This window comes from Saimiri boliviensis, chromosome 14 (genome assembly GCF_048565385.1).
Source record: "Saimiri boliviensis isolate mSaiBol1 chromosome 14, mSaiBol1.pri, whole genome shotgun sequence".
In the NCBI taxonomy this organism is placed as follows: Eukaryota; Metazoa; Chordata; class Mammalia; order Primates; family Cebidae; genus Saimiri; species Saimiri boliviensis.
Window position 1 is genome coordinate 59,687,650 of NC_133462.1, and position 25,173 is coordinate 59,712,822.

A 25,173-nucleotide genomic window follows, 5' to 3' on the forward strand; every position below is an offset into this window, starting at 1 on the left:
TTGGTTCTATTTTTGTAGGAATTTAAAAGATGATGTCCTTGAAGTATGAGAGTGTTTGCTGGAGTAGTCTCAGCTTTTAAGTGAGCAGTTACAGAATTGCAGAATTTGTTCATCTAGGTTTAATGCCATCATTTTTAGAGATGGAGGAAACTGATATCCAAGAAGCTGATACAGCTTCTTCAAGATCACAGATTTAGACTGTGGTATTGCTGAAACTCACACTTCGGTCTTCTCAACTCACAGGTTCCAGCCTCCACTCCCATACTCTGTGGCCAGCTGGTTTTTGCTGAGAGACCACCAGGGGTACTAATGGTGAACTGCAAATGCCACAATTGGAGGGGAGTTAGGATGCATCCTGTCGGTTTGTTAGGGAAGTCTAGTCACTGTATGATCTCTCTTCAAAACTGGCAAAGCATTTCACACACATTATTTCATTTGGTCGACAGTGAGACAGTCATTCTCCCTCTAAAGATAAAATTAAATTGAGTTTCATTCATTTTAGATTTATTGGATAACTATTAGAGACCAATTACAATACCAGATTAGAGATGGAAAGTTGAATAAACAAACACCTTTCTTCTCTTGAAGGAATTCACAATGTATTTTTGGAGGCAAAAGGAAATCGATAGTTATGATACAAAGCAATGTTACAATTAAGGTATTAGCCAAGTACTGGAAGAACAGAAAACACTGGCATTTCATAATGAAGTCAGGCAATGCTTCACCAAGGAGGTGACATTTGATTTGAATAGTGAATAAAGGAATAATAAGTTGGAGGTAAGAGCGTTCATGCATGGGAGACATCTGTAAATGCTTGCAGGCTTTTTTTTTTTTTTTAAATCTTGGCTGTGTGTGGTGGCTCATGCCTATAATTTCAGCACTTTGGGAGGCTGAGGTAGGAGGTTCACTTGAGGCCAGGAGTTCAAGACCAGCTTGGGCAACATAGTGAGACCCCCGTCTTTACAAAAAATTAAAATGTTAGCTGGATGTGGTGGCATGCTCTTATGGTCCCAGCTACTGGGAAGGTTGAGGTGGGAGTATTCCTGGAGCCCAGGAGGTTGTGTATGTAGTGAGCCATGATTGCACCACTGCACTCCAGCCTCGGTGACAGAGTCAGACTCTGTCTCAAAAAAAAAAAAAAAAAAAAAAAAATCCAGAATGTCTTTGGGGAAGGGTAAGTGCCTTCTTGAGATGGAAGCACGGTGTTCTAAGTGAGAAATGATGGGAAAATTGGGACAGATATGGGAACCTAAGGAAACTGGGAACCATGAAAGTTTTTAAGCAGAGTAACCTGTAAACTGCTTCTTAGGGGCATAATGGCATCAACATGGAAGCTGTCTTATAAAATGTTTGAAGGCTTTTGCAGTGGTCTAGGGTGAGGGGAAGGGGATTGTGAGAACCTAAGCCTGGACTGTGAAAGTGGAAGCAGGAGAGAGTGGCAGGTTCTGGCGCTGCTGCTAAGACCAACTTGATGGGACTTGCCTCTGAATAGGGCAGGAAGGTGAGACAGAGGAGGCAGAAGGACTTGGATTTCTAATCTGAGAGGCTGGGTAGAGATTTGTACCTTCACTGAGACAGAAAGCACAGAGGTCAAATAGTGTTGGAGAAAGATAGTGAATTTAGTTTGAAATATGTTAAATTCAAGGTTCCTGAAATACAAATGAAGTGATTGGAAATACTGATTTGAGCCTTGGGAATTTTAACTTAAATTAGAAAAAAATTTTTTTTTTTTTGCTTAAATGAGAAATCTAACAGAGTCAAAAGTTTTAGTTTACTTTCAAGTTTGCAGGTAAAGAGGAAAGTATAAAAATTATTTCTGGATTTGGCAAGGAAAATTCACAAGCACTTACAACTTTCAGCAAACAGAAATGTTCATTTAAATATTATCCCAGAAAAAAAAATTCACTGAGATAACAAGTCAGAATTACGCTTTTCTAAGTTTAGAAGTTACTTTCATGTGGCAACCACCTCCAAAATCCAGGAATGACTCCCTTGTTAGAAAAAACATTTGCAAGGTCAGTTTTGTCACGCAGATTATCATGTGCTTTTTTGCAGCTGCAGAGGCAGATAAAAGAGTTCCTCCTTATTTTGCAGAGATTTCTTTCACTGCCTTTAGAAAGACCTAAATTGAGCACCAGAATTTAACTAGTTAGCAACCAGAGCAGAGAAGACAAACCTGAATAGCTCAGAACTTACACAGAGGAAGGAATAGGACAGAATAAAATAATTATTAACAATTGAATTTATGGAGCATGGAACTTTTTACATGTACCAGAGACAATTAGGCCCAGAGGTCTGTGGATGATTCATGTATGATGATTAAAGTCATGGACATGGATGAATTCCTTCCAGGAAGACAGTTGAGGGCAAGGGAAGACAGAGCTCCAGGACAACCCAGGGGCGCCAGCATCCCTCTGCTCTGCGTGACACATTGGATCTCACTGTACCAAAGGCCACAGTGGAGACCAGACCCAGGGCTTCCAGCCAGAAGTTCAGTGGATGTTCCTCTGCACTGGGTTGTAATTAAGGTCCCTTGGTGATGCAATCATTATCGCAGTTTTAAACCTTTATGACGACAATGTTTTGACATGTATGAGTTCGGCTTCTGACAGAGTGACATTCCAGTGCCAATTCTATCAAACTCCTCCCTAACGTTTCTTCTGAATGTTTATTACATGCTATCCACGCACCATGCCAAGCCCCTCTCAGCAGTTCCGAGACACAATTACAGTTATCCTCATTTTACCAAAAAGGAAACTGAGGCTTAGAGGAGCTGAGTGTTTTGCCCGTGGGACTCAGTTCCCATGTGGTGGAACCAGGATTCCAACTCACAGTCTGGGTGTGACTTCAGAGCCCGTGCCCAAGGTCTTGACCACATTGTCCTCCCCTTGTCCCCAGCTCTGTGGCCATGGTCTAGGTGTGAGGCTGAAGTAAAGGGAGTGAAATAACTTTCTCATCACAGTGTAGGATCTGCATATGTCTGTACCTTCTGTCATAAGGAGTAGAAGCAGTTTCTGCTTACTCTTTCCCTCCTTCACTGTCCTCCCTGGACTAGTTGATGATATGATGACTTCAGGTTAAGAATGGAAGAGCCTAGTATAAAATTGCCTGGGCCAGTTTTCATTAAAATACAGATGTGTGCCTTGCTTTAAAATCAGGTAAAATCAGTCCATAACAAAGCATACACTACAAGGGGAGACATGGATATGGCACAGTATTACTTTTCTTTGGAACATAGTTTATCACCAGGAGCTTTTGAATTTAAATTCGACACACTTATTTGAGCATTTTAACTTCCTGAGGCACAGTGGCAGGTACTATTGTGGGGTAGAAATAAATGGGAGCATACTCTGTAATTTCAAGGATCTTGTTGTTTAGTGGTGAAGACAGACTTTAGACATGAGTTACAAACCAAGTCTGAATCAGAGTTATAAATACTAAATTGTATTTGGCACGTGGAGGCTTGCCTGGATAGATGGGAATGCTGGAGAAGGGGCTGGCAGAATGACTAGGAATTAAAGAGGTAAAAGAGAGTGGGTAGTGACGTGGAGAGGAATGGGAGGTAGGAAAGTAGTGGGAATGGTAAGGAATTCTGGTTGTCCAGGACAGCTGGAGATTCCAGCACTGTAATTCACACCTGTAATTCCAGCACTTTGGGAGGCAGGTGGATCACCTGAGGTCAGGAGTTCAAGACCAGCCTGGCTAACATGGCAAAACCCTGACTCTACTAAAAATACAAAAATTAGCCAGGCGCAGTGGCACATCCCTGTAATCCCACTACTCGGGAGTCTGAGATAGGAGAATCACTTGAGCCCGGCAGGCAGAGGTTGCAGTGAGCTGAGATTGTGCCATTGTACTCCAGCCTGGGCGACAGAGTGAGACTCTGTCTCAAAAAAAAAAAAGAAAGAAAGAAAGAAAGAAAGAAAGAAAGAAAGAGAGAGAGAAAGAGAGAAAGAAAGAAAAATACTCATTTTGGGCCAGGCACGATAGCTCATACCTGGAATCCCACAACTTTGGGAGGCTGAGACTGGAAGATTGCTTGAGGCCAGGAGTTTGAGACCAGTCTGGGCAACATAGTAGGGCCACAGCTCTATTACAATTTTAGAAAGGAAAAAGAAAAAAAGAAATATTCATTTTGAATATTCAATGAGTACAAATATATTATTTTTGAACGTAGCTAATGAATATATATTTTAGCAGTATTTAAGTCATTTTTGTTCAATTTCTTGAAACTAATGATTTAATCTTATAGTGTTATATTTATAATTATAGTCATGAATCTTTTTCTGAATATATTCAACATATATCTTTTTCCTGCAAATGTAATAACAACTGCAACAATTCCTATAGGAAATTTCCACTTTATACTCTTATCCTTTTGATTTTTCATAGTCAAATTCTATTTTGCCAACTTACCGGTATCTCTTTCTTCAACTTCACTGAAATTCAATAAACATAACAAATCTACTAATTGTCAAAAATTGAAGAAAGTTTTTCCCATAATTTTCATACTTAACATATCTTATGGGGTGAGAGAAATTTATAATATTTTATACATTTCACAGATGATGAATGAGCATGAGTTTTTATCATAAGCAACCTGCCTGGCTCTCAGCTGTCTCCAGCTTCACAAGACTGCGGGGGCAGAGAGGAGCATAGAGTTAGGCAGGAGGATGCTGGGAAAAGAGAGGGGGAATCTGAGTAGAAAGGGTAAGCATGAAGGCCTAGAATATTGGCCCTGGCTGCTCCCAATCTCCCAATCCTCCCACCTGGATTCATTCAGTACAAAGTCTGTGAACACATTTCCAGTAAGTGACTACAACTGGTAAATTGCTCATTAGGCAAATTTATGTATTGACAGAATTGTCCCAATGGGTGTGTATAGAGCTCAGGGGACAGGGTGTGTGTGACAGGTGACAACAGGAGGGAGGATGGCATCATCAGAACTGAGTTTTAGAAAGATAAGAAGCTTATGTGGGTCTTTACTCAGTGAAGAACTTGGACCCCACAAAGTATGAAGGGCACTATAAACTTCCCTTCAGCCACACAATTTCTCTCCAAGATGTTTCAGTCCAACTTTATGTGAGACTGTCCCATATTACTGAGACCAGCATTATGTTGAGGGGTCGACCATTATCTTAGATGTACATTATATTACATTACATTACAGTCCTACATTATGCAGGACTGAAACATTTTGGGGAGAAATATTGAAGGGACTCCTGTTACCTAAATGCATATGGGCTTTGTATGAATTATGGATACATGAGAGTGTCCAGTCATCTAGATCTAACAGAGATGTCAAAGTAAAGAATGAAATTCACTATTTTATGGGAGTGAATTTGGTTAACTTCATATATTCCTTTGAAGACAAGGACTATTTATTTTTTATTTTTATAGATTTACAGTATAGACATTTCTCAGAAAACTAACAATAAAACTCCCCTTTAATCCAGCATTCCCACTATTGAGTATCTACCCGAAGGAAAGGGACTATTTTCAATGTAAACATAGGATATATTGGGTTCTCCAAAGGGAATGGGAAGTGGTGGTGAAGAATAAAAATGTCCTTACTAACTTTGCTTTAAACAAGTCTTTACGTAGTCTGATTTAAAAATAAAAGTGCACTTGCCATGTATGTTTTTCATATATATAGATAGATAGATATGTGTGTATAATCATTTTTCAAAACTGCAAACTGCTTGATGGTTTATTGCCTTTGTCAATAGTTCTCACAAGGAACTCCCAATGCTTACATACAGCGACTCAACTCTTTCTATCCCATCATTTTCCTGCCTTTTTGTTTTGTTTGATGTTTGTACCTTTCCTCTAACTGCTCTGCCATTTCTTTGTTCAGATCATCTGGCCAGTGGCAAGCCTTCTCACTCAGCCTCCCTGTTTCTTTCCTCTAATCCCTTCAATCTATCTTGTGCACATCTGCCATAATGATTTTAAAGCATAATAATTGTGTCACTCCTCAGCTTAAAAGCAGACACTCAAATCAAAAATAAAATCCCAAACAAAAAACAAGAGCTTTTTATTCCCCAAGGAGTAAAATCTATGAATTTCCTATATTTGGCCTTTCCATCCCATTCAGACACATCTGTAAACTGTCCCTTCCCCATCTTAGACACTCACCAGCCAAATCGTAGTATTATCTACTGTTCTCCCAACACGTCCTGCATCCATTCTCTGACTTCTTCAGTATACTTAGTGCATATGCAGTCTCCTCTGCAAAGCCCACTCCCTCCCTCCAGCTAGAATCAATCTCTCTTCGGAGCACAGAGCTTCTCCAGAGGCCAATCCTTACTGTCTTGTGCTGTATCATTTGTGTTCAGGGTTTTGCTTTGTTTTGTTTTTCCACTCCAGGCTGTTATTTCCTTGAAGACATGGATCCCATAACATTTATCCTAGTGCTTTATGACAAGTGGGAATTCAATGACTATTTATTAAATTGAGTTCTTTCAGCAGAAAAGCATCAGTGAAGCAGCAGGCCATGCGCTCCTCAAGAACTCCACCTGGGACTCCTCACAGAAAAGGGAAAATGGCAGCCTGGCCCTTCTTCAGGCTTTGGGAAGTCTCTGATCCCATTCTCTTCCAAATGACCTTGGTCACTGCTCTGTTGCCTGCTGTTCTTGGTGAGTAATGGGAAACAAGCTCAGATGGGCAACAAACAAGATCATCTGTGCATTCACTTTTAAGCCTAAAAAAAAAGTGATGACTGAGCTTCTAGCAGAGACCCAGCTTCATCAAACAACTGGTTTATTTGACAGGCTAGAATTTAGGGAAATTTGCTTTACACATAAAGGAAATAGTGTTCTAGGAAGTTTCCCGTAGATTTTTATTTCTCCAGGAATTTCCAAAACAATCTGTCTCCCAACCATAACTTGAAACAGATCCATATTATCTATCACTCTGACTGAACAGTTTCACTGCTTGTGGGTTTATTCAGGGGGAACTTAAAAAGTAAGTCAGCCTGACATTTAATTCTTGCAAGGAAAGCAAACTTAAGATTTTTATGCTTCAAGGCCTCCATACTACTTCCCCCATATCATTGAAAATCAGGCATGTATAAAAAAAATTAAAAATATTATTCTTGCCCATTTCCCAGACATCCTGTTTTCCTTCCCTGAGAAAACCAAGCATTTTTTTTTTTTTAAATAAAATAATATGTTTCTGTTGAGGCAAACTTGGAGGGACTTCTGACTTTGCACAGATGCATTTGAGTCAGCAGATATGGCGAATCTAATAGGTTGGTAAAGTTCATGTCTTTCTTCTTTTTCAGATAAATTATCTCATATGTAGTAGAGAAGGGATACAAATTCTGCCTTTTATCATTATTGTTTATTGTTACCATTCTCATCATTTATGAACAAGTATATATTACTGATCACTCACTAGGTGTATTGAACAGAGAGTGTAATAGGAGTTCCGGTTTTTCTTGACTAGAGATGAAAAGAATGATCCCTGCTCTAAATATCACACTACAGAAACATTAAGATGCTGTGTCCCAAGATATAATTTTGGGTGCTCCTTGTCATTTCGATGTCCAGGCAACTGCGGTCCTCCACCGACTTTATCGTTTGCTGTCCCAGTGGATACTACTTTGGCTGAGACGCAGTTCGAAACTGGAACTAGTCTGAAATACACCTGCCGCCCTGGCTACGCCAAGTCCAGTTCAAATCATATGCTTACCTGTAATTCTGATGGCCAATGGACATATATTACTTTCTGTACCCGTAAGTATCAACAGCTATGTTTTTCATTTGTGCTTTTCCTATCTTTGGAAAGTTGTCTCAGAAGAGACATTTTTGGAATCTTTAGTTACCAAGAAACAAGTTTGTCAGTTACCGATTTCAGTGTACACACTTGTGGCATTTTTTGAAAAACAAAGCAAAGCAGAAAAATTAGGGGTAGTTAATTGCATTGAAAAATAAGTTTTTTTTTTTTTTTTTTGAGATGGAGTCTAGCTCTGTCTCCCAGGCTGGAGTGCAGTAGCAGGATCTTGACTCATTGCTACCTCTGCCTCCTGGTTTCAAGTGACTCTTTTGCCTCAGCCTCCTGAGTAGCTGGGATTACAGGCATATGCTACCACACCTGGCTAATTTTTGCATTTTTAATAGATATGGGGTTTCACCATGTTGGCCAGGCTGGTCTCAAACTCCTGATCTCAAGTGATTTGCCCGCCTCATCCTCCCAAAGTGCTGGGATTACAGGTATGAGCCCCTGGGCCTGGCCAGAAGTCTACTCTTTGTGAAGTAATCCACCAAACACTTCTTTCAAGAAATGAACCACAAATTTCATTACGGTATTTTGAAAACCGGATTCACTTTTTAAAAATTATAAAAAGTTAGGTGGCTAGAAAGTGGCAATGCCGTTTTCAAAAGAACCCCACTCAAAATATTTGCTGTGTTTAGAAGAAAAGTTACGATTCACTGTCAGTTGGGAAGGCATTCTGTGATGTTTTTCAACAGTAGGAGTATACAATTGATACTTTCTCTTTTTTGTTCCTTTTGTGACATGCATTTTTTGAGTGGCCCAGGCTCTAAGTACATGCCATAGACATAGAATGAAGTAAAGCTCCCCAGTCCCTGGTCAGCTTATTAAATCCTGGACCACGTGTTCCACTTCTTCAATGATTTAACTGGGCATTTTTCTCTATTGATAAAATGTACCAGAAAAAAAAATGAGATCAAATTTTGTATTAATTTTTAGGTGAGTCAGGGTTAGAAATAAGTTTGAATTTAAATCTCTGGGTGTTTCTGGAAGCAGAAGTGAACCTGACTAGTCCTCTTTTCTAATGCCATATCTGTGAGTACTTGGAATCACTAATAATCATTTGAATTTTTCTCCCAGACAAACGATGCAGAAACCCAGGAGATTTACCTAATGGGCAAGTGGATATTAAGACAGATTTGTCTTTTGGATCACAAATAGAATTTAGCTGTTCAGAAGGGTGAGTGTGAGGTAATCTATGAACGAATTTTTTAAATTAATTAAAAAAATAAAGTGTTCATAAACTTCAAAATTTTAAATGATGTAAAAGGATAGACATTGAGAATTCTCACTTCCATCCTAACTCCATTCACCCATTCCTTCCTGTCCTCAAGCTAAATTCACATTTAACTGTATTTGTTTTTGTATTCACATTTAACTGTATTTTTATTTGCTAAATCTGGCAACTCTAATTTTTGGAACTCTTGCTGTGTCTCATGGTAGAAGCATTCCTCTATTGGAGACTTCCAAACTGACTGGGCCAGGCACAGTGGCTCACACCTGTAACCCCCACACTTTGGGAGGCTAGGTGGGGAGGATCACTTGAGCCCAGGAGTTCAAGACCAGCTTGAGCAACATAGCGAGACCCATCTCTAAAGAATAAAAAATACTTTAAAAAGAAAAGAAATAAAAAGACTTCTAGATCAACCAAAAATGTTACTTATTTCTATGTTTTAAAATTTACAGAGGTTTTAGGGTGCATCATGATATACAACTAATTTTTATTAATATTTCAACAGGCACTTGAAAGATTTTTTTTATTAGTAGTATATAGAGTTTGCTATATAAACATCAGATTTTCTTTCTTTTTTTGAGACGAGGTCTCCCTCTGTCACACAGGCTGGAATGCAGTGGTGCAGTCTTGGCTCACTGTAGGCTGGACTGCCCTGGCTCAAGCAATCCTCCTGACTCAGCCTTCTGAGTAGCTGGGTCTATAGGCATGTGCCATGATGCCTGGCTAAAGTTTTAATTTTTTGTAGAGATGAGGTCTTGCTATGTTGCTCAGGCTGGTCAAGAACACCTAGGCTCAATAGATTCTCTTTCTCCGGCCTTCCAAACTGCTGGAACCACAGGCATGAGCCACTGTGCCCAGCCAGGTCTACTTTCTTGATAAGTTGTTTTGAATCTTTTATCATGCTTGTCTTCATAGATCTTAAACATGAAGATAGGAGTTAAAGTAAATTAACAATTTTATAATTATTTTAAATATCATAAAATAATTTAGTGACAATTAGTAACATATTTTGATCATTTTTCTTACGTTGCCTGTATTTCTGTCTCATTAAAATTGCTGACACATACATATTTTGGTACACAAAGATTCGTAGCTCTTCACTGAAAATCAAAATCTTTAACATGTAAAGTATCCATTTTTGTGTAATTTAATAGTCTTGGTTCTGATGTCCAACTTATGGGATATTAAAATTATTATCTTTGCTTTTCTTTTGATTTGCATTTGTTTGGTATAATTTTATCCTGCCTTTTTTTTTTTTTTAAAAAAAATCTTTCTAAAACACTTGGGTTTGTCTCCTGTATGTAACATAGAGCTGAATTTTGCTTCAAATAAAAGCTGTTTTTCTTGCATTAGGCATTTTAAGCCTAATTACATATATTGATGTGAATGATACTTATAGACATGGTTTTGTCATATTTTGTAATATATATGTTTAAATATATAGTGGTGTTTAAGAAGGTTCAAATTTGGTTCTAGTGGTAACCTATATACATTTAAATTTATATAATACTATCATTCCTCTTTACCTTTAGATAGTTTAAGTTGGTTCCTTGTTATAAACAACAACAAACTTAGCCTGTATTCTTTCCTCTCCCTTCACCCTTTCTCTCTTCCCTACCAGAAAATTTGCATCATTTGTATTATCTTAGTGTTTATTTTGTATTTAACATTAATGTGAAATATTCACATGTGTCTGTGGTTACTTTCATGCCCAATCTTGCAAATGATCAGGGAATAAGGGAGTTTGCTTTATTTTACCCTTTCTTCCCTACCTCTATTTTTTGTTAGTTATACTATTTCAATGCTGCCTGAGCATATAACGTTTATATTTCCTTCAGTCACACTTAAACTCACATTTGTTTTGGTCTTAGATCTGCATGTACAATATTTGCTACCATTTTTGTTTGTTTTGGCTAAAGTTGTCATTGTCATCTCTTGGTTGGCTATAATTTGTCCTATGGTGGTTTCCAAAAAAAAAGTTCCAAGTGAAAATTATTCTTTGAGTTATTGCAGGTTCAGATAATCTATCTGAGGCATTGATACCTAGAAGATAATGGAGCTTTATATGGTCTTTGTCTCATCCTTTCTTTTCTTGGATGCATTATAGTAACTGCTGCACTGTCTTTTGCTAGTGGATGCTATTGATCTGAATTTCTTCTCATATGGCTTGATCTTTGCTTGCCTATCCAAAGATACTATTCTTTATCTTTGAAACCTAATACTTTTAGTTGTTTTGATAGAAATCATTTGGTTTTATTTTTTTGCTGCTAAGTGATGTGCAATTTTAATATGCAGATTGAAGTATTATTTTATTTTAGTAACATTTACTTGAAATAATATTTTTTTGAGGTAAGGCTTCACTCCATTGCCCAGGCTGGAGTGTGGTGACCTGATCATGACATACTGCAGCCTCAACTTCCTGGGTTCAAGCAATCCTCCCATCTCAGCCTCTCAAGTAGCTGGGACTACAGGTGTGTTCCACCACACCCTGCTAATTTTTGTATTTTTAGTAGAGATGGGGTTTTGCCATGTTTGCCAGGCTGGTCTTGAACTCCTGGCCTCAAGGAATCCACCTGCCTCAGCCTCCCAAAGTACTGGTATTACAGGTGTGAGCCATCATACATGGCTCGAAATAAATTTTTAAAAAGCTATTTTGTTCCACTTGGATTCCTCCTTTAGGTTATCCAACAAAGCATATGTTGATTCTCTTTTGTGTGATATCTGTATCTATTAGTTTTTTCTTATCTTTTGTTTGTTTCATTTTTGTTGATTTTCTCATTTTTATCCTCTGTTTTTCTTATTGTATATGGCTCCCATGAGGAAAAGTGAAAAGATTCAGAACTAAGATGCTGTTGGAACACTAAGGTGTTCCCACCGAAACAATCAGAAACAATACTTTGTAGTTAGTCTCTTGGCTAGGTTGGAAAAACTACATTTTAAAGAAAATTTAAAGTAAAGAAATATGTAATTGTAGTTGTAGTTGAGATATGTTTTTCTTGAAGTTATTGTTCAATAAATTCCACAGGCTCTTAGATTGCTGAAGGTGACATTTACTTTAGAGTTCTAGTTGGTACTCTCCACCAAAGACAACCACTGAACACACTCAAGTGAGCCTTTGATTGTTGTGCTTGAGGTCTGGATGAACTGCATTCCTGATCCCTAGTAGATTCTCAGTAACAGATTAAGCAATGAGGGTACAAAGGAACAAGCGCACATATCTCATTGCAGTGATGAAATTTTACTGAATGGAGTGCTCAATGGAAGATGATATTCAAGAAAATATGATTTGTTTATTTTAATATGGCGTAACAATTCTATTTACTCAGACCACTTTAATTTAATTTAGGGTAGGAGGAATTCCATTAAAGTCTTTGATCTATCTTATTCAGATATTTCTTAATTGGGTCAACCACTAGTCACTGTGAGCTCCAAGATAGAGGAGTTGACTGGAGTCATCCTCTCCCACAATGTGAAAGTAAGTAAACATTTTCTGGCTTGACTATCAATTTAAACTTTGTTAGGTAATAAAGTTCCTATGAATCTTTACAAGTATGTGTACCTTTCATTAGAATTTGCATGAATTTTGATTTATCACCATGCTTTCCCTGAGTATTTCTTTCTCTTCACTTATCTCAGTTGTCAAGTGTGAGCCCCCTCCAGACATCAAAAATGGAAGGCACACCTCTGAAGCAGAATTCCACACATATGGCTCTTCTGTCACCTACAGCTGTGACTCCCGCTTCTCACTCTTGGGCCAAGCCTCCATTTCCTGCACTGTGGAGAATAAAACAAAAGGTGTTTGGAGACCAAGCCCTCCTACCTGTGAAAGTAAGTCACAACGATGAATTCTGCATCAAAGTATTTGCTCTCTTTTGCTTAAAAGAGAAAGGTGAATTTATTGGGGGTTAAATGGAACAATTCAAAGAGAAACTAACTATTGCTCTGATGCAATCATTTATTTAGCCACCTGATACTTATTGCATGTTGTATTAGAATATAAAAGCCATAAAAATGGGAATAGTGAACTGGGAGCTAACGGTGTATGGGAACAAATAGCAGCAACATCTCACCGGGTTGGTAAAGTAAAAGTTTATTCTCATTCATACTGAGTTTGTTCCATGTCTAGGAGACTGTCCAGGGCAGCTGTAGTCTGTGTTAGCTTAGCAACCAGCTCAGCAGCCCAGGTTGCTTTGATCTTATTGCACCTCCCTTTCAAAATGTGCTTTCCCAATCTCTTCAGTAGAGGAAGAAAGAAAGGGCAATTATGTCCCGGCTAAGAGCTTTGGCCTAGAAGTGACCACATATCACTTTCCATTACAGCTTGTTGTCTAGAGCTAGAGAGTAGTCGCAGAGGACCGGGGAGTGTAGTCTTGGTCTGTTCAAGAAGCAGAACTGAAAATACAATTTGCATCTGTAAGATGAAAAACACACATGCCTGTAGGGCGAGCAAAACCTACTAAGCACCGGAAGAACGGCAGGACAAAACAAGTGATCATTGAGTCAAAAGATACGTTAGTTAGTGTGCTAGTCTGAGGCATCTTACTTTACTGTTAAGTTTACACGGTATTGTTTACTAACCCACCACAGGACACAATCGGACTGGGGCGCAGAAGAGTGAGATACTGCCAACAGTGCAAAATGCCTGGAGTTAGATCTGCAAGAAATGGAAGTGGCAATAGCTAAGGCTGGAAAAATTAGCAGGAGACGGATTATGAAAGGCATTGTGTTTCAGTCTCAGGAGCTCAGAACAATCATGAAGGGGAGACTTCGAAAGGCTTTAACCAGGGGAATAAGTGTGCTGCATTTTAGAAAGATAACTCTGGCTGTGGGATAAACAATAACCTGAAGTGGGACAATACTTAACCGATAAGGACCTGCTATGGCTTGAATGTGTCCCTTCAAACTTATGTTAGAACCTAAGACCCAATGTGATCTTTTTAATAGGCAGAAGCTTTGGGGAAGTGATTAAGTCCCGAGAGATCCACCCTCATGAATGGGATTAGTGCCCTTATAAAAGAGATTGAAGGGAGAGCCCTAGTCTCTTTTGCCTTTCTGCCTTGTGAGGACAGAGCATTCATTCCTTCCCTCACGTGAGGATGCAGCAAGAAGGCACCATCTTGAAAGGAGAGAGCAAGCAGACATTCAATCTGATGGTGCCTAGATCTTGAACTTCCCAGCCTCGAGAACTGTGAGAAATACATTTCCATTATTTATAAACTACGTAGCTGAAGCATTTTGTTATAGCAGCAGGAACAGACTAAGACAGTACCTGTGCAAACCTACAGCCAAAAACTGAAGGTGGCTTCACTGGTAGCGTGGCAGTGGGGCTGGAGAGATGTGAAGGGATTGCAGAGGAATTAAAATGGCAGAATTGACAGGACTGGATGACTGCCAGATGTGGGGTCAGGGGTGTGGGATGGGGGCGGTTTGTTCTTTGCTTATTGGGGGATGGGTCTCTGAGTCCCTGGCTACCTCTGCACTATAATTACCACAGACCACTGACCCATAACCAAAATCATTTAGGAAATTAGGCCATTATATTGAAAGTTTTGGGGGCCTTGGAAATATGTTTCTGCTGGGTTATGTATGACTGATTTTTATTGGTAGGGAAGTTGGAGGAGTTATTTACAATCATCTCAAAGACGTGAGGGAATGTAATTAACTTCTCTTCCTGGGCCCACAAGGGGGCATGGTTTCAAAGGCAGGAACTTCCTAGTGACATGCGGGCTTGCCTTCTTTCATGTCTCCATTAGGGAGATTAGAGGTCTTTGTTAAACTTTACCATGCACAGGGAGAGAGACTGCCCAGAAATCAAATGTCAATCACTCCAGCGGAAGTTTAAAGGAACTCCTTTCATAGGGTAGAAAACTTGAATAGGGCGGGAATAACTCTCGCGTTTAAAGTCGCCTTTCAGTGCAGACTCCATCTCTGGATCCCCTCCCAAAACAACAGTGTGGGAGCTCTCTCTCTCTCTTTATTTCTTTTTCTCTCTCTGCCTAAATAAATCACTTTCTGCAAAACTCTTTGAGCTCTGATATTTAGTTGAACGAGCTCACCACACCCGGCGGGGTCGTCTCCTCCATTCTTGGGTGAGTGAGGGACCAAGGGCCTGGAAGAACACATCCTATGGGGTAGCAACCTGAGCCCACTGTCTGCAGTTCAGTCACAGAAGGACCAATGAAATGGAAATTCATTGTAAAAGCTGAAATTACAATTATCATATATATATATATATATATATATATACACACACACACACATACATATGTAATAGCAAATATCATAAAGATAGAATAATATATAATAGTATTATATAACACTATATACTATGTTATATAATATATAAAATATATAATATGTGTATTATTAACATAATATAAATGATTTCAGCTTTTAAAAGCCTCAGTAAAATGAGTTTTCATCACATTGGTCTTTCTGTGACGTCATTGTAGATTATTCCTTCAACTTCCTCACCAAGAAAAACTAGTACTAAAAGGAGTACATATATATAATATGTAATATACATATGTGTACACACACAAATATGTGTGTGTGTGTGCATTCACTTTAAAATGTTTCCCTTCTATCTACTTGACATCCACATTCATCAGGTATTTGTGTAGCACTTGTGACTGGATTAGCATTAGCAATAATGTCCCTATTACCATTTGTCTTTTAAAATGCACTGGTTTTTCTCATGTTTTTTTAGAAGTCACCTGTCACAAGCCAGATGTTCCACATGGGAATATTGTCTCTGGATTTAGATCCATCTATAATTACAAAGACACTATTGCGTTTAACTGCCAAAAGGGTTTTGTTCTCAACGGCAGCAGTGTAATTCGTTGTGAAGTTGGTAACAAATGGAATCCTTCTCCTCCTGTTTGTGAGCCCAGTAAGTATGGACTGTGAAGGAGTTTCAGTGTTCAGCATCTAAAGGTACCCAGAACTGTTAATATGGGTATACTTGCATGCATAGGTCCACTATGAATTACTGTAAAAATTTACATCTAGATCAATAATTTCATTTATTATTTTCTTGTTGGAAAGAAGAATGATTTTAATACACTCTGCAAGGTCATATATCATCACACAAGACTGCCACATACCACATGACTGTGCACACTCCAACCTTGAAGGGAGGTGTTAACACTGTAGACATTGTGGATTTGTGTGCTTATTTCAACAATTTTCTGGAATTTGATAGAAAATTGTCTTATTCTGACAAAATCATTATATTATTATTATTTTCTTTTTTTTTTTTTGAGACAGAGTCTCACTCTGTCGCCAGGTGCCAGGCTGGAGTGCAGTGGCACAATCTCAGCTCACTGCAACCTCCGCCTCCTGGGTTCAAGCAATTCTTCCACCTCAGCCTCCCAAGTAGCTGGGATTACAGGTGCACGCCACCACGCCCAGCTAATTTTTTTATTTTTAGTAGAGACGGGGTTTCACCGTGTTGGCCAGGATGGTCTCGATCTCTTGACCTCGTGATCCGCCTGCCTCGGCCTCCCAAAGTGCTGGGATTAAAGGCTTGAGCCACCGCGCCTGGCCTGGCAAATCATTATATTATTATAATTATTTTGAAAGACAAATAGTAATGTGTCCTGAGGGCAAATAGTAATGTGTCCTGAGGACAAATGCCATTTTCTAACTTGCACGAAAGTATTGTGTGGACTGGTTATGATTCCAACACTCTGAAGTTACAAACTTGTGGATTGTTAAAAAGAGTGACAATAGTAACAATAACTTGTCACTAGACTAGGTGCATAACAAGGATTAACTCAATGAATCCTCCCCAAAATTGTGGGCACTATAATTATCCTTATGTTGCAGATGAGAAACTGTTCAGAGAGGTTAAAAAACTTGCCCAAGATCATACAACTGGTAAGGGAAGGAAGCCATTAATGCCTTGTGCCCTAAGTTTTGCCCTCACGAAATGTCAAGAACTTCTGGGGATTTCTGGAACAGTGGTGGAGGAGTTTCGGGATACCTCCTGAAGAAGTATCCACCAAGGTGGTCAAAATTAGCCAAAAAAAAAAAAAAAAAAAAAACATTCAAGATCTCTGGAGATTGATCAAAGGGATTACAACAAACTGAGAAGCATTTATTCAGCAAAAATATGGAGACTTGATATGAACAATGGGAGGACATTGCATTGGATCTTAGGGGCTGCAAGAGCTCTACCTTGTGGGAGGGTGTTTTCTTTGGTCTCATGAGTGGCAATTCCCATCTTCCCCAGCTCCCTGGAGTGAAAAAGTTATTTGGGGTGGATTTGGCAGCCAGTGAAAATTATGCGATAGCATTTTTCAAAGATCCATGCTGCAGAAGGTTTATATTGAATAGGTGGCAGCAAACAGACATCAGTGTCTGTTCCTTCACCCCCCAACTCCCATTATATGGGGGAGGATCTAGGTGGGGCAGCTGGCAAAGAATTCAGTCCCCGCTTTTTGCATGGCTCTGTGTTGCAGGAGAACTATTCCAGTTGGCTCAGCAGCCAAGTGGCATCTCCCATCTTTCCCAGCATCCTAGAATGGAAGAACTATTATGGGTAGGTTTGCAAGCTGTGACTATTGGCAGATATTATTCTTCCTGGCTCTGGGCTGTGGAATATGTATACTTGGTGGTGGGCACAGCTGGGTGGCAGTACCAGTTCTACTGCCCCCTTTTCTCTCCTCACAGCTCGTACGCCATAGGAAGAACTCTTGTGGGGTGTCTGGAAAAGAACGAGTTTCCCCCAGCTCCTCATCTGTAGAACAGAGATTCTTCCAGGACAGATTTAGATCAAGCTTCAAAGACTATAAACACTCTGCCCCTTTCAAGGAACTTTAATTGAAGTAGGCTTAATAATGCAATTATATACATATTGTTTTATGCAATTACTGTTTAAATCAGCTAAGAGAACGAAGAAGTAGTAATATACATTATATTGTGTTTCAGATTACTGACATAATGACCTCTGCTGATGCTTATTGTTTTTCTTCGTGGATTCGAATTACTGTCTGATGTCACTTGCTTTCAGTCTGAACTATTTCCTTTAGTATTTCTTGTAAGGATAGTCCTCTAGTAACAATCAGATACCACTTCACTTCCAGCAGAATGGCTATAATAAAAAAGATAGACAATAACAAATGTTGATGAGGATGTAGAAAAATTAGAACTCTCATATACTGCTAATAAAAATGTACATTGGTGCAACCATTTTGGAAAAGAATTTTTGCAGTTCCTCTGAAGTTTAAGCATGGAGTTACCACGTGACTCAGTAATTGCTCTCCTGGGTATCTACCCAAGAGAAATGAAAACGCATGTCCTCACACAAAACTTTTACATGAAGATTTATAGTAATATTATTCATAATAGCCAAACAACCCAAATGCTCATCAACTGAATAATGAATAAACAAAAAGTGGTTTAGCCATAAAATAGAATATGTCATTTGGCAATAAAAATGAAAAATAAAAAGTACTGATGTATGATACAACATGGATGAACCTTGAAAATATTATGCTATCTAAAGCCAGCCACAAAAAGTACATGTATTGTGTGATTTTTATTTATTTAACATGCTCAGAATAGGCAAATCCATAAAGAAAAAAATAGATTCGTGGTTGTCAGGACCTAGGGGGAGTTAGAAATAGAGTGATTGATAATGAATATGAGTTTTCTTCTTGGGTTGATAAAAATATTCTAAATCAGTTAGTGGTGATGGTTGCTCAACTCTGTGATTATACTAAAAACCATTGAATTGCACATTCTAAATAGGTGAATTTATTTGTTGTGACATATATCTCACTAAAGCTGTTAAAATGAACTTTTATGTTCCATGTCGATTGAAGATAAGATGTAATAAACACCCAACATGGTAGATATTTGCATTATATTTCCATATCATATGGATCAGTAGCATTGGGAAAGAAAGACAGGACAAGACCCAAGGCCAAAGCTCAAAAACTGCTTGGAGCTTGGTTTATTTCTTGCCAAGCCATTCAATGGTGACATTCCTAGTATCATCTGGATGAGGGGAACGACTCCTGTTTATTTTTCCCAGTCAATCAGGAAACATAGTTAGATTTGTTTGTGACAGTTTTCCTGCCATGCTTCAATTCAGAAACTAAAATCTCTGAAGTGTAATGAAGAGAAAGGAGAATCAACTTTATTATACTTGGCATAGCACGTGAAAACCACTTAGGAGTGCCCTTAGTAAAGAGCCTATCTGTAGGTGTGCACATTTGGGCAAATGTCCATGTTTTCTGACGCGGTTGATACATCAGCCCTTGCAGGCTGGTTCCAGGCTGAATGAACACATGCCCCCCTTGACAGGACAGGCTTATTGATTGTTGTGGCAGCCCTAGTAATAGTGTCCTTTTGTTATTCTTCTTCTTCTTCTTTCATGAGTAGATAGTTGTACTGGCTTACCAGAGATTCCACATGCTACGTGGGAAAGCTCTCCTAGGCCAAGTAAAGAGGATGTGCATGTTGTTGGGACTGTGTTAACATACCGCTGTCATCCCGGCTACAAACCTGCTACAGATGCGCCTACGACTGTGACTTGTCAGAAAAATTTGAGATGGACCCCATTCCAAGGATGTGAGGGTGAGTTTTTGTTTTGAAATATTTTTGTTCAGCACATGCTAGGATACTCTACCCTAAATGAATATAATTTTATCCCTCACAATAAATTTAGAATTAAATTAATTCAACAGATTAGTAAACTGTTATTGCCAGGAGGTGACCATAAACATGTTACAGTTTGAGGCACTGGGAAATTGTAACCTTTCTTAATCCCAGTTCAGAATCAAATGAGAAGTAGACACAGACGTCAACATTGTGCAGATTAAGTATTAGTTTCCTTACTGGTAAAACTAGAATAGAGAATTCACCTCAGCTATTGTTAGAGTCAGGCTTCCTTCATAGCCCTTACCTCCCCAGTATGGACTTTGGGGTGTTTAGCAAAAAAACAGTTTGGGAAGCAGTCACGAACTTAACCAGCTGCAAGGTCACTTGCGTGTCTCGTGCCTCCTGAGCTATGAGATGGCAGGACTTCCTGATGTGCCTCTAGAAGACAAATCCTGACTCGTGACTCAGTTCTCACTTCAGAAGGATAGAAAGAGACTTTCTCCAGTTTCTCTGGTAAGAGAGGCATCTCTTTTATTTGTGAAAATAAGTGAGGGACTAAAGGACAAGTGGATGCTATTTTATGAGCCTCAGTGGAACAGACAAGGGAGGGAGAAAATGCTTCGTTCTATGCATCTATCAGATCCTTGCCGCTTTCGAGGTGAAGACACTAAGGCTCAGAATACAAAGAATTTTATGCCGCCTATCAGAATTTGAACAAGGTGTGAAATACACAAATAATGAAAGGTGGTAGTTTAGATCAACCTGTCACAAAATTATTTATTTCATATTAAGACTTAACGAAGTTTAATTGCAGTTATTCAGACTCATTTCGGGGAAATAGAATAAAAGATTTTAATAAAAGGTCTGAATTAAAAATATGCTTAATAAAACTTACTGCCATTACTTAAATAACAAAAAGTATTGCTTATAGATGTTTAAAAACCTACTTTTAAAGTTATATTTAGGCTGGGTGGCTCATGCCTATAATCCCGACACTTTGGGAGGCTGAGGAAGGAGGATTGCTTGAGCCCACGAATTTGAGACCAGCCTGGGCAATATAGTGAGACTCTTGTCTCTACAAATAATTTTTAAAAAATTAGCTGGGTGTGACACATGCCTGTAATCCCAGCTGCTCAGGAGGCTGAGGCTTAGATAACTTGAAGCTAAGAGGCCAAGGCTGCGGTGAGCTGAGATTATGCCACTGCACTCCAGCATAGATGACAGAGCAGGACCCAGTCGGTTATATTTATTTGACCCACAATAAGACAATAAGTCTTAGTGATTTAATTATTTAATAAAGGATATTTTTAACCATTTTAAAAGCAGAAGTGAAATAATATTTATCCAAGTTATGAAATCTGATCAAATGTGAATTTAGACTCATGACTTACATATTTAATAGAATCTTCTACACTGTAAACCTTTTATAAATATTATTTGTTGTTGCAATATTAAATCCATATGGTTGCTGAGTATTTTTATTATGATTTCTAAACAAATGAGCACTGGAAGTATTTGAATATGTCCAAAAAGCCCATTTTAATACTGGTTGAGTTACAGACATGGAGAATAGAGCATTTTATTCTGTTTTGATGTTTTCTCTTACATCAGACAATATCAGGTTTTTTAATGTATTTCTACTAATGAATAAAAAATTATATCCCTATAGCAGCTCTTACTCTATTAAAAAATGAAAGAATTTGTCCAGGTGTGGTGGCTCACATCTGTGACCCCAGCACTTTGGGAGGCTAAGGTGGGGGGACCACTTGAGGCCAGAATAACATAGTGAGACCCCTTGTCTACCAAAAAGTAAAAAAAAATTAGTGAGAGTGGTGGCACAAACCTGTAGCCCCAGCTACTCAGGAGCCTGAAGTGGGAGGATTGCTTGAGCCAGGAGTTTGAGACTGTAGTGAGCCATAATTGCACCACTGTACTCCAGCTTGAGTGATAAAGCAAGATCCTGCCATTTCAATAGCTATTTTTCTTAAATTTTGCAGCAGAAAAGAAAAATCCTTGCAATAAGCAGTAATTTAAATTTATTTATATGCATTAACTATCAGGTGGATATAAACTTTTGAAAACTTTCTTCTTCCCTGTGACTTGAGAAGTGTAAGTTAATAGAGAGTTTAATAATGAAGCCATAAGTAGATGAATGTTGTTTGTCACTGCCCTTGAATAATTTTGAAAATTTTTCATATTGGTTAAAAATTATTTATTTATTTAATAGAGACACCATCTCACTATGTTGCCCAGACTGGTCTCAAACTCCTGGACTCAAGCAATCCTCTCATCTTGAACCCCCAAAGTGCTGGGATTATAGGCATGAACTACCACACCTGGTTCTTCATACAGGTTTAATACAACTTTTCATTTTGGAGGCTCCTAATGAAATGCTTAGTTGGAGGGAAGCAACTGGATTAGAAAACTTTAGCAATCAGGGGCAAGAAAGCAGACTTGGCATGTCTCGAGTCTCCTTTTCTGTTTCCCCAATCTCTCTTTAGTGGTGAGATCTTCTAAAGATGGAAATGAGATTGTTAGCTGTAGAAGCTTCCTCATGGTGATTTTACTAACCACGCGCCTCACATTTTATTTTTCAGTGTTATGTTGCCCTGAACCAAAGCTAAGTAATGGTCAAATCACTAGACAACGAAAACGTCATTCTGCCAATGGCTGTGACTATTTCTATGGAGATGAGGTTTCATATTCATGTGATAAGAACGCTTGGTTTTCATGGATTTCAGCTACATGCCAACAAGATGGCACATGGAGTCCCCGAACACCATCATGTGACGACAGTAAGAGTTCATATAATTATATTATTCTGGGAGTTTCTTCATATCAATGTGATGGAGATATTAAGAGAAGGTTTAAAATTAGGTAAAAGAATTAATGTACCGTGCATGATTCTTGGAATGGATCCAGCTTTCTCCTGCTTCCTCATGCGTGTTCCCTGTCTTTTGGCCTTCTCAGTTTTCTCTTTTCTGAATCAGTGAAAATAGACCACATCTATAGGTAATCTGGACTTTTCAAGTACTGCTTTTTGCTCCTTTGTATTATTCTCTTTCTTCCCTTATTTCTGGTCCATATGTATTAATCTGAGAACAAGAACTGTCGAAATCTATTTGAACCTACCTTTCTGAACTTGCTTCCTTCTTCCTCCTCAAACAGCAGCTTTCTGTTGCCTCTGAGCCCTCCAGTCAGACCATCACTCGGTGTGCAAAGTGGGCCGGGCATGGTGGCTTACACCGCTGCTGGTTCTCCTCTTTTCGAGGAATGCCTTCTAGCTTTGGTAAATGTTATTCCCTCTAGGACTTCCCATGTGGCATAACTACCTGGTGCGTTTTCCAGTGTACACAAATGTCCACTCCAGCATGCTCGCTTCTCTGAGTCATTTAATCCCTTCTTACACCATCTGACATGGAAATCCCAGTATTTCAATCTGACTTACTGTGGGCCATCACCTTTTCCCTGCTTGGAGGAGTATCTTCTTGTAGTAGTTATTACCGCCATAGTCCACTGATGTTCTTTGTCTGGCATTTCTGCTGCTCTGCTTTATTTAACTTTCTCATGCAATGTTTGTGGACCTGACAGTGTTCTCATTCAGAGAGGTTCTCTGTACCATGTCCTCTTGACTATTTCAATGTTCAGGTCACCTTTTTCATCTTTCCTAAGAGCTTTATCTATACTGTTTTAAAATGCAGTATTTTCTTCCTGGGCCTGCATGGACAGTATCGATTGGGGAGCAATGACTCAGAGATTGTGGATAATATAACATCCTTACAGTTTCTCACAGATGCATATCTCTGCATTTAGCCTGAAAGTGACTAAATGTATTATGAGTACAATGTGACTTAGGGCTGAATTCCACTTCATGCCAAAATGGATCCTAAACAGTGGAAAGGTGAGTGAACTTGTCAATAAGATGTAGAAAAACCTAAGGACTATAACTGGAGCCTCTCTATGGTTGTTCTGCCTGAGGCTTACAGGAGGGCAGCACGAGTGCCTGGGTTTGGCTATGTGCCTTACGGGCAGAGAGGATGGAAGGACAGAATGAAGCCTACAAACCACACACATTCTGCAATGCGCTAATTTATACACTTTACAAACTAACGCTCTCTCACTTTTCTGTCTCTCCCTCAAGACTGTAATTTTCCTCCTAGAATTGCCCATGGGCATTATAAAAGAGCTACGTCAGCATTCGGTGCTCTCAAATATGAATTTACATATGAATGTGATGAAGGCTACATTCTGGATGGACCCGTAAGACTCTCCTGCCGTGACTCACACTGGTCACCTCCGGCCCCTCAATGTAAAGGTAACTCCAGCTTCTTTTTCAGCCCAAGACTAAGTGGGTGGACCTGTCCTGAGAGCACTGAGATCTAAGTTTCTTCCCTATCAGAGGCAACATGAAAACACTTGATTTGATTTATTTTAAATAATCAATATATGCCAATGGTACCCAATACAAAAAGTACAAAGGGCATCTCCTCCACTTCTTTCTCCCATTCACAAAATTCAGCCTTCTTGAGGTAGGCCATATCCAGTTTCTTGTATATTTCCAGAAACATTCTAAAAGCATCACATTTTATCTTAGCGTACCTGTGGCCTGTGGCAAAGTTTCCATGCAAACTTGCTCTAGTGTGAATATAGGCTCCCCTGAGCAAATTCTAAACATCATGAGTGACAATTATTTCCATCAGAGCCTCATGCAGGGCAGGCACCACCTGCTATGCTATAGATAGTGTGTGTTGGTGTGAGGGTGAAGGGGAACTCTTAGTTTGCAGCAGTTGTGAGGACAAAAGGAATTGAGATCAGGTCTGATTTTTACATGAATAGAAGTGTGTTGTCATCATGCGTGACTTTGCTGTCAACAACTTCAGTATTTATTTGCCACCATTGTCTCTTTTGTACACAGGAGAATAATAGGCAAGAAGGAAATTTTTATAGTTAGAATCTTGCAGCAATCATGACTGTGAGTGAGAGTTACCTTAGCTGGGATTCTGGGATCACATACCTTCTTTTAGAAATATCCTGTCATGGAAACAACAGATGCTGGAGAGGATGTGGAGAAATAGGAATGCTTTTATACTGTTGGTGGGAGTGTATAGTTCAACCATTGTAGAAGATAGTGTAGCGATTCCTCAAGGATCTAGAACCAGAAATACCATTTGATCCAGCAGTCCCATTACTAGGTATATACACAAAGGATTATAAATCATTCTACTATAAAGACACATGCACGTGTATGTTTATTGCAGCACTACTCACAATAGCAAAGATTTGGAACCAACCCAAATGCCCATCAATGATAGACTGGATAAAGAAAATGTGGCACATGTACACCATGGAATGCTATGCAGCCATTTTTATGGGATGAGTTCGTGGCCTTTGCAGGGACATGGATGAAGCTGGAAAGCACCATTCTCAGCAAACTAACACAGGAACAGAAAACCAAACACTGCGTGTTCTCACTCATAAGTGAGAGTTGAACAATGAGTACACATGGACACAGGGAGTGGAACATCACACACCGGGGCCTGCTAGGGGGCGGG

At 39.1% G+C, this 25,173-nt stretch overlaps 1 protein-coding gene across 2 annotated transcripts in view; it reads left to right on the forward strand.

The window, feature by feature from the left end:
* The window catches only part of C4BPA (complement component 4 binding protein alpha), a 28,361-nt gene that overhangs the window by 1,405 nt on the left and 1,783 nt on the right, over nt 1-25,173 (forward strand). Inside the window, exons 2-10 of one of the 2 annotated variants that reach the window (XM_010341001.2) lie at nt 6,469-6,638; nt 7,554-7,739; nt 8,857-8,956; nt 12,400-12,485; nt 12,647-12,838; nt 15,720-15,902; nt 19,403-19,597; nt 22,219-22,416; nt 23,763-23,936. In XM_010341001.2, the coding sequence (XP_010339303.1) occupies nt 6,497-6,638; nt 7,554-7,739; nt 8,857-8,956; nt 12,400-12,485; nt 12,647-12,838; nt 15,720-15,902; nt 19,403-19,597; nt 22,219-22,416; nt 23,763-23,936 (1,456 nt within the window). In that variant the 5' untranslated portion in view covers nt 6,469-6,496. The remainder of the gene's footprint in view (nt 1-6,468; nt 6,639-7,553; nt 7,740-8,856; nt 8,957-12,399; nt 12,486-12,646; nt 12,839-15,719; nt 15,903-19,402; nt 19,598-22,218; nt 22,417-23,762; nt 23,937-25,173) is intronic. The other variant, XM_003930421.3, reaches the window with a different exon arrangement.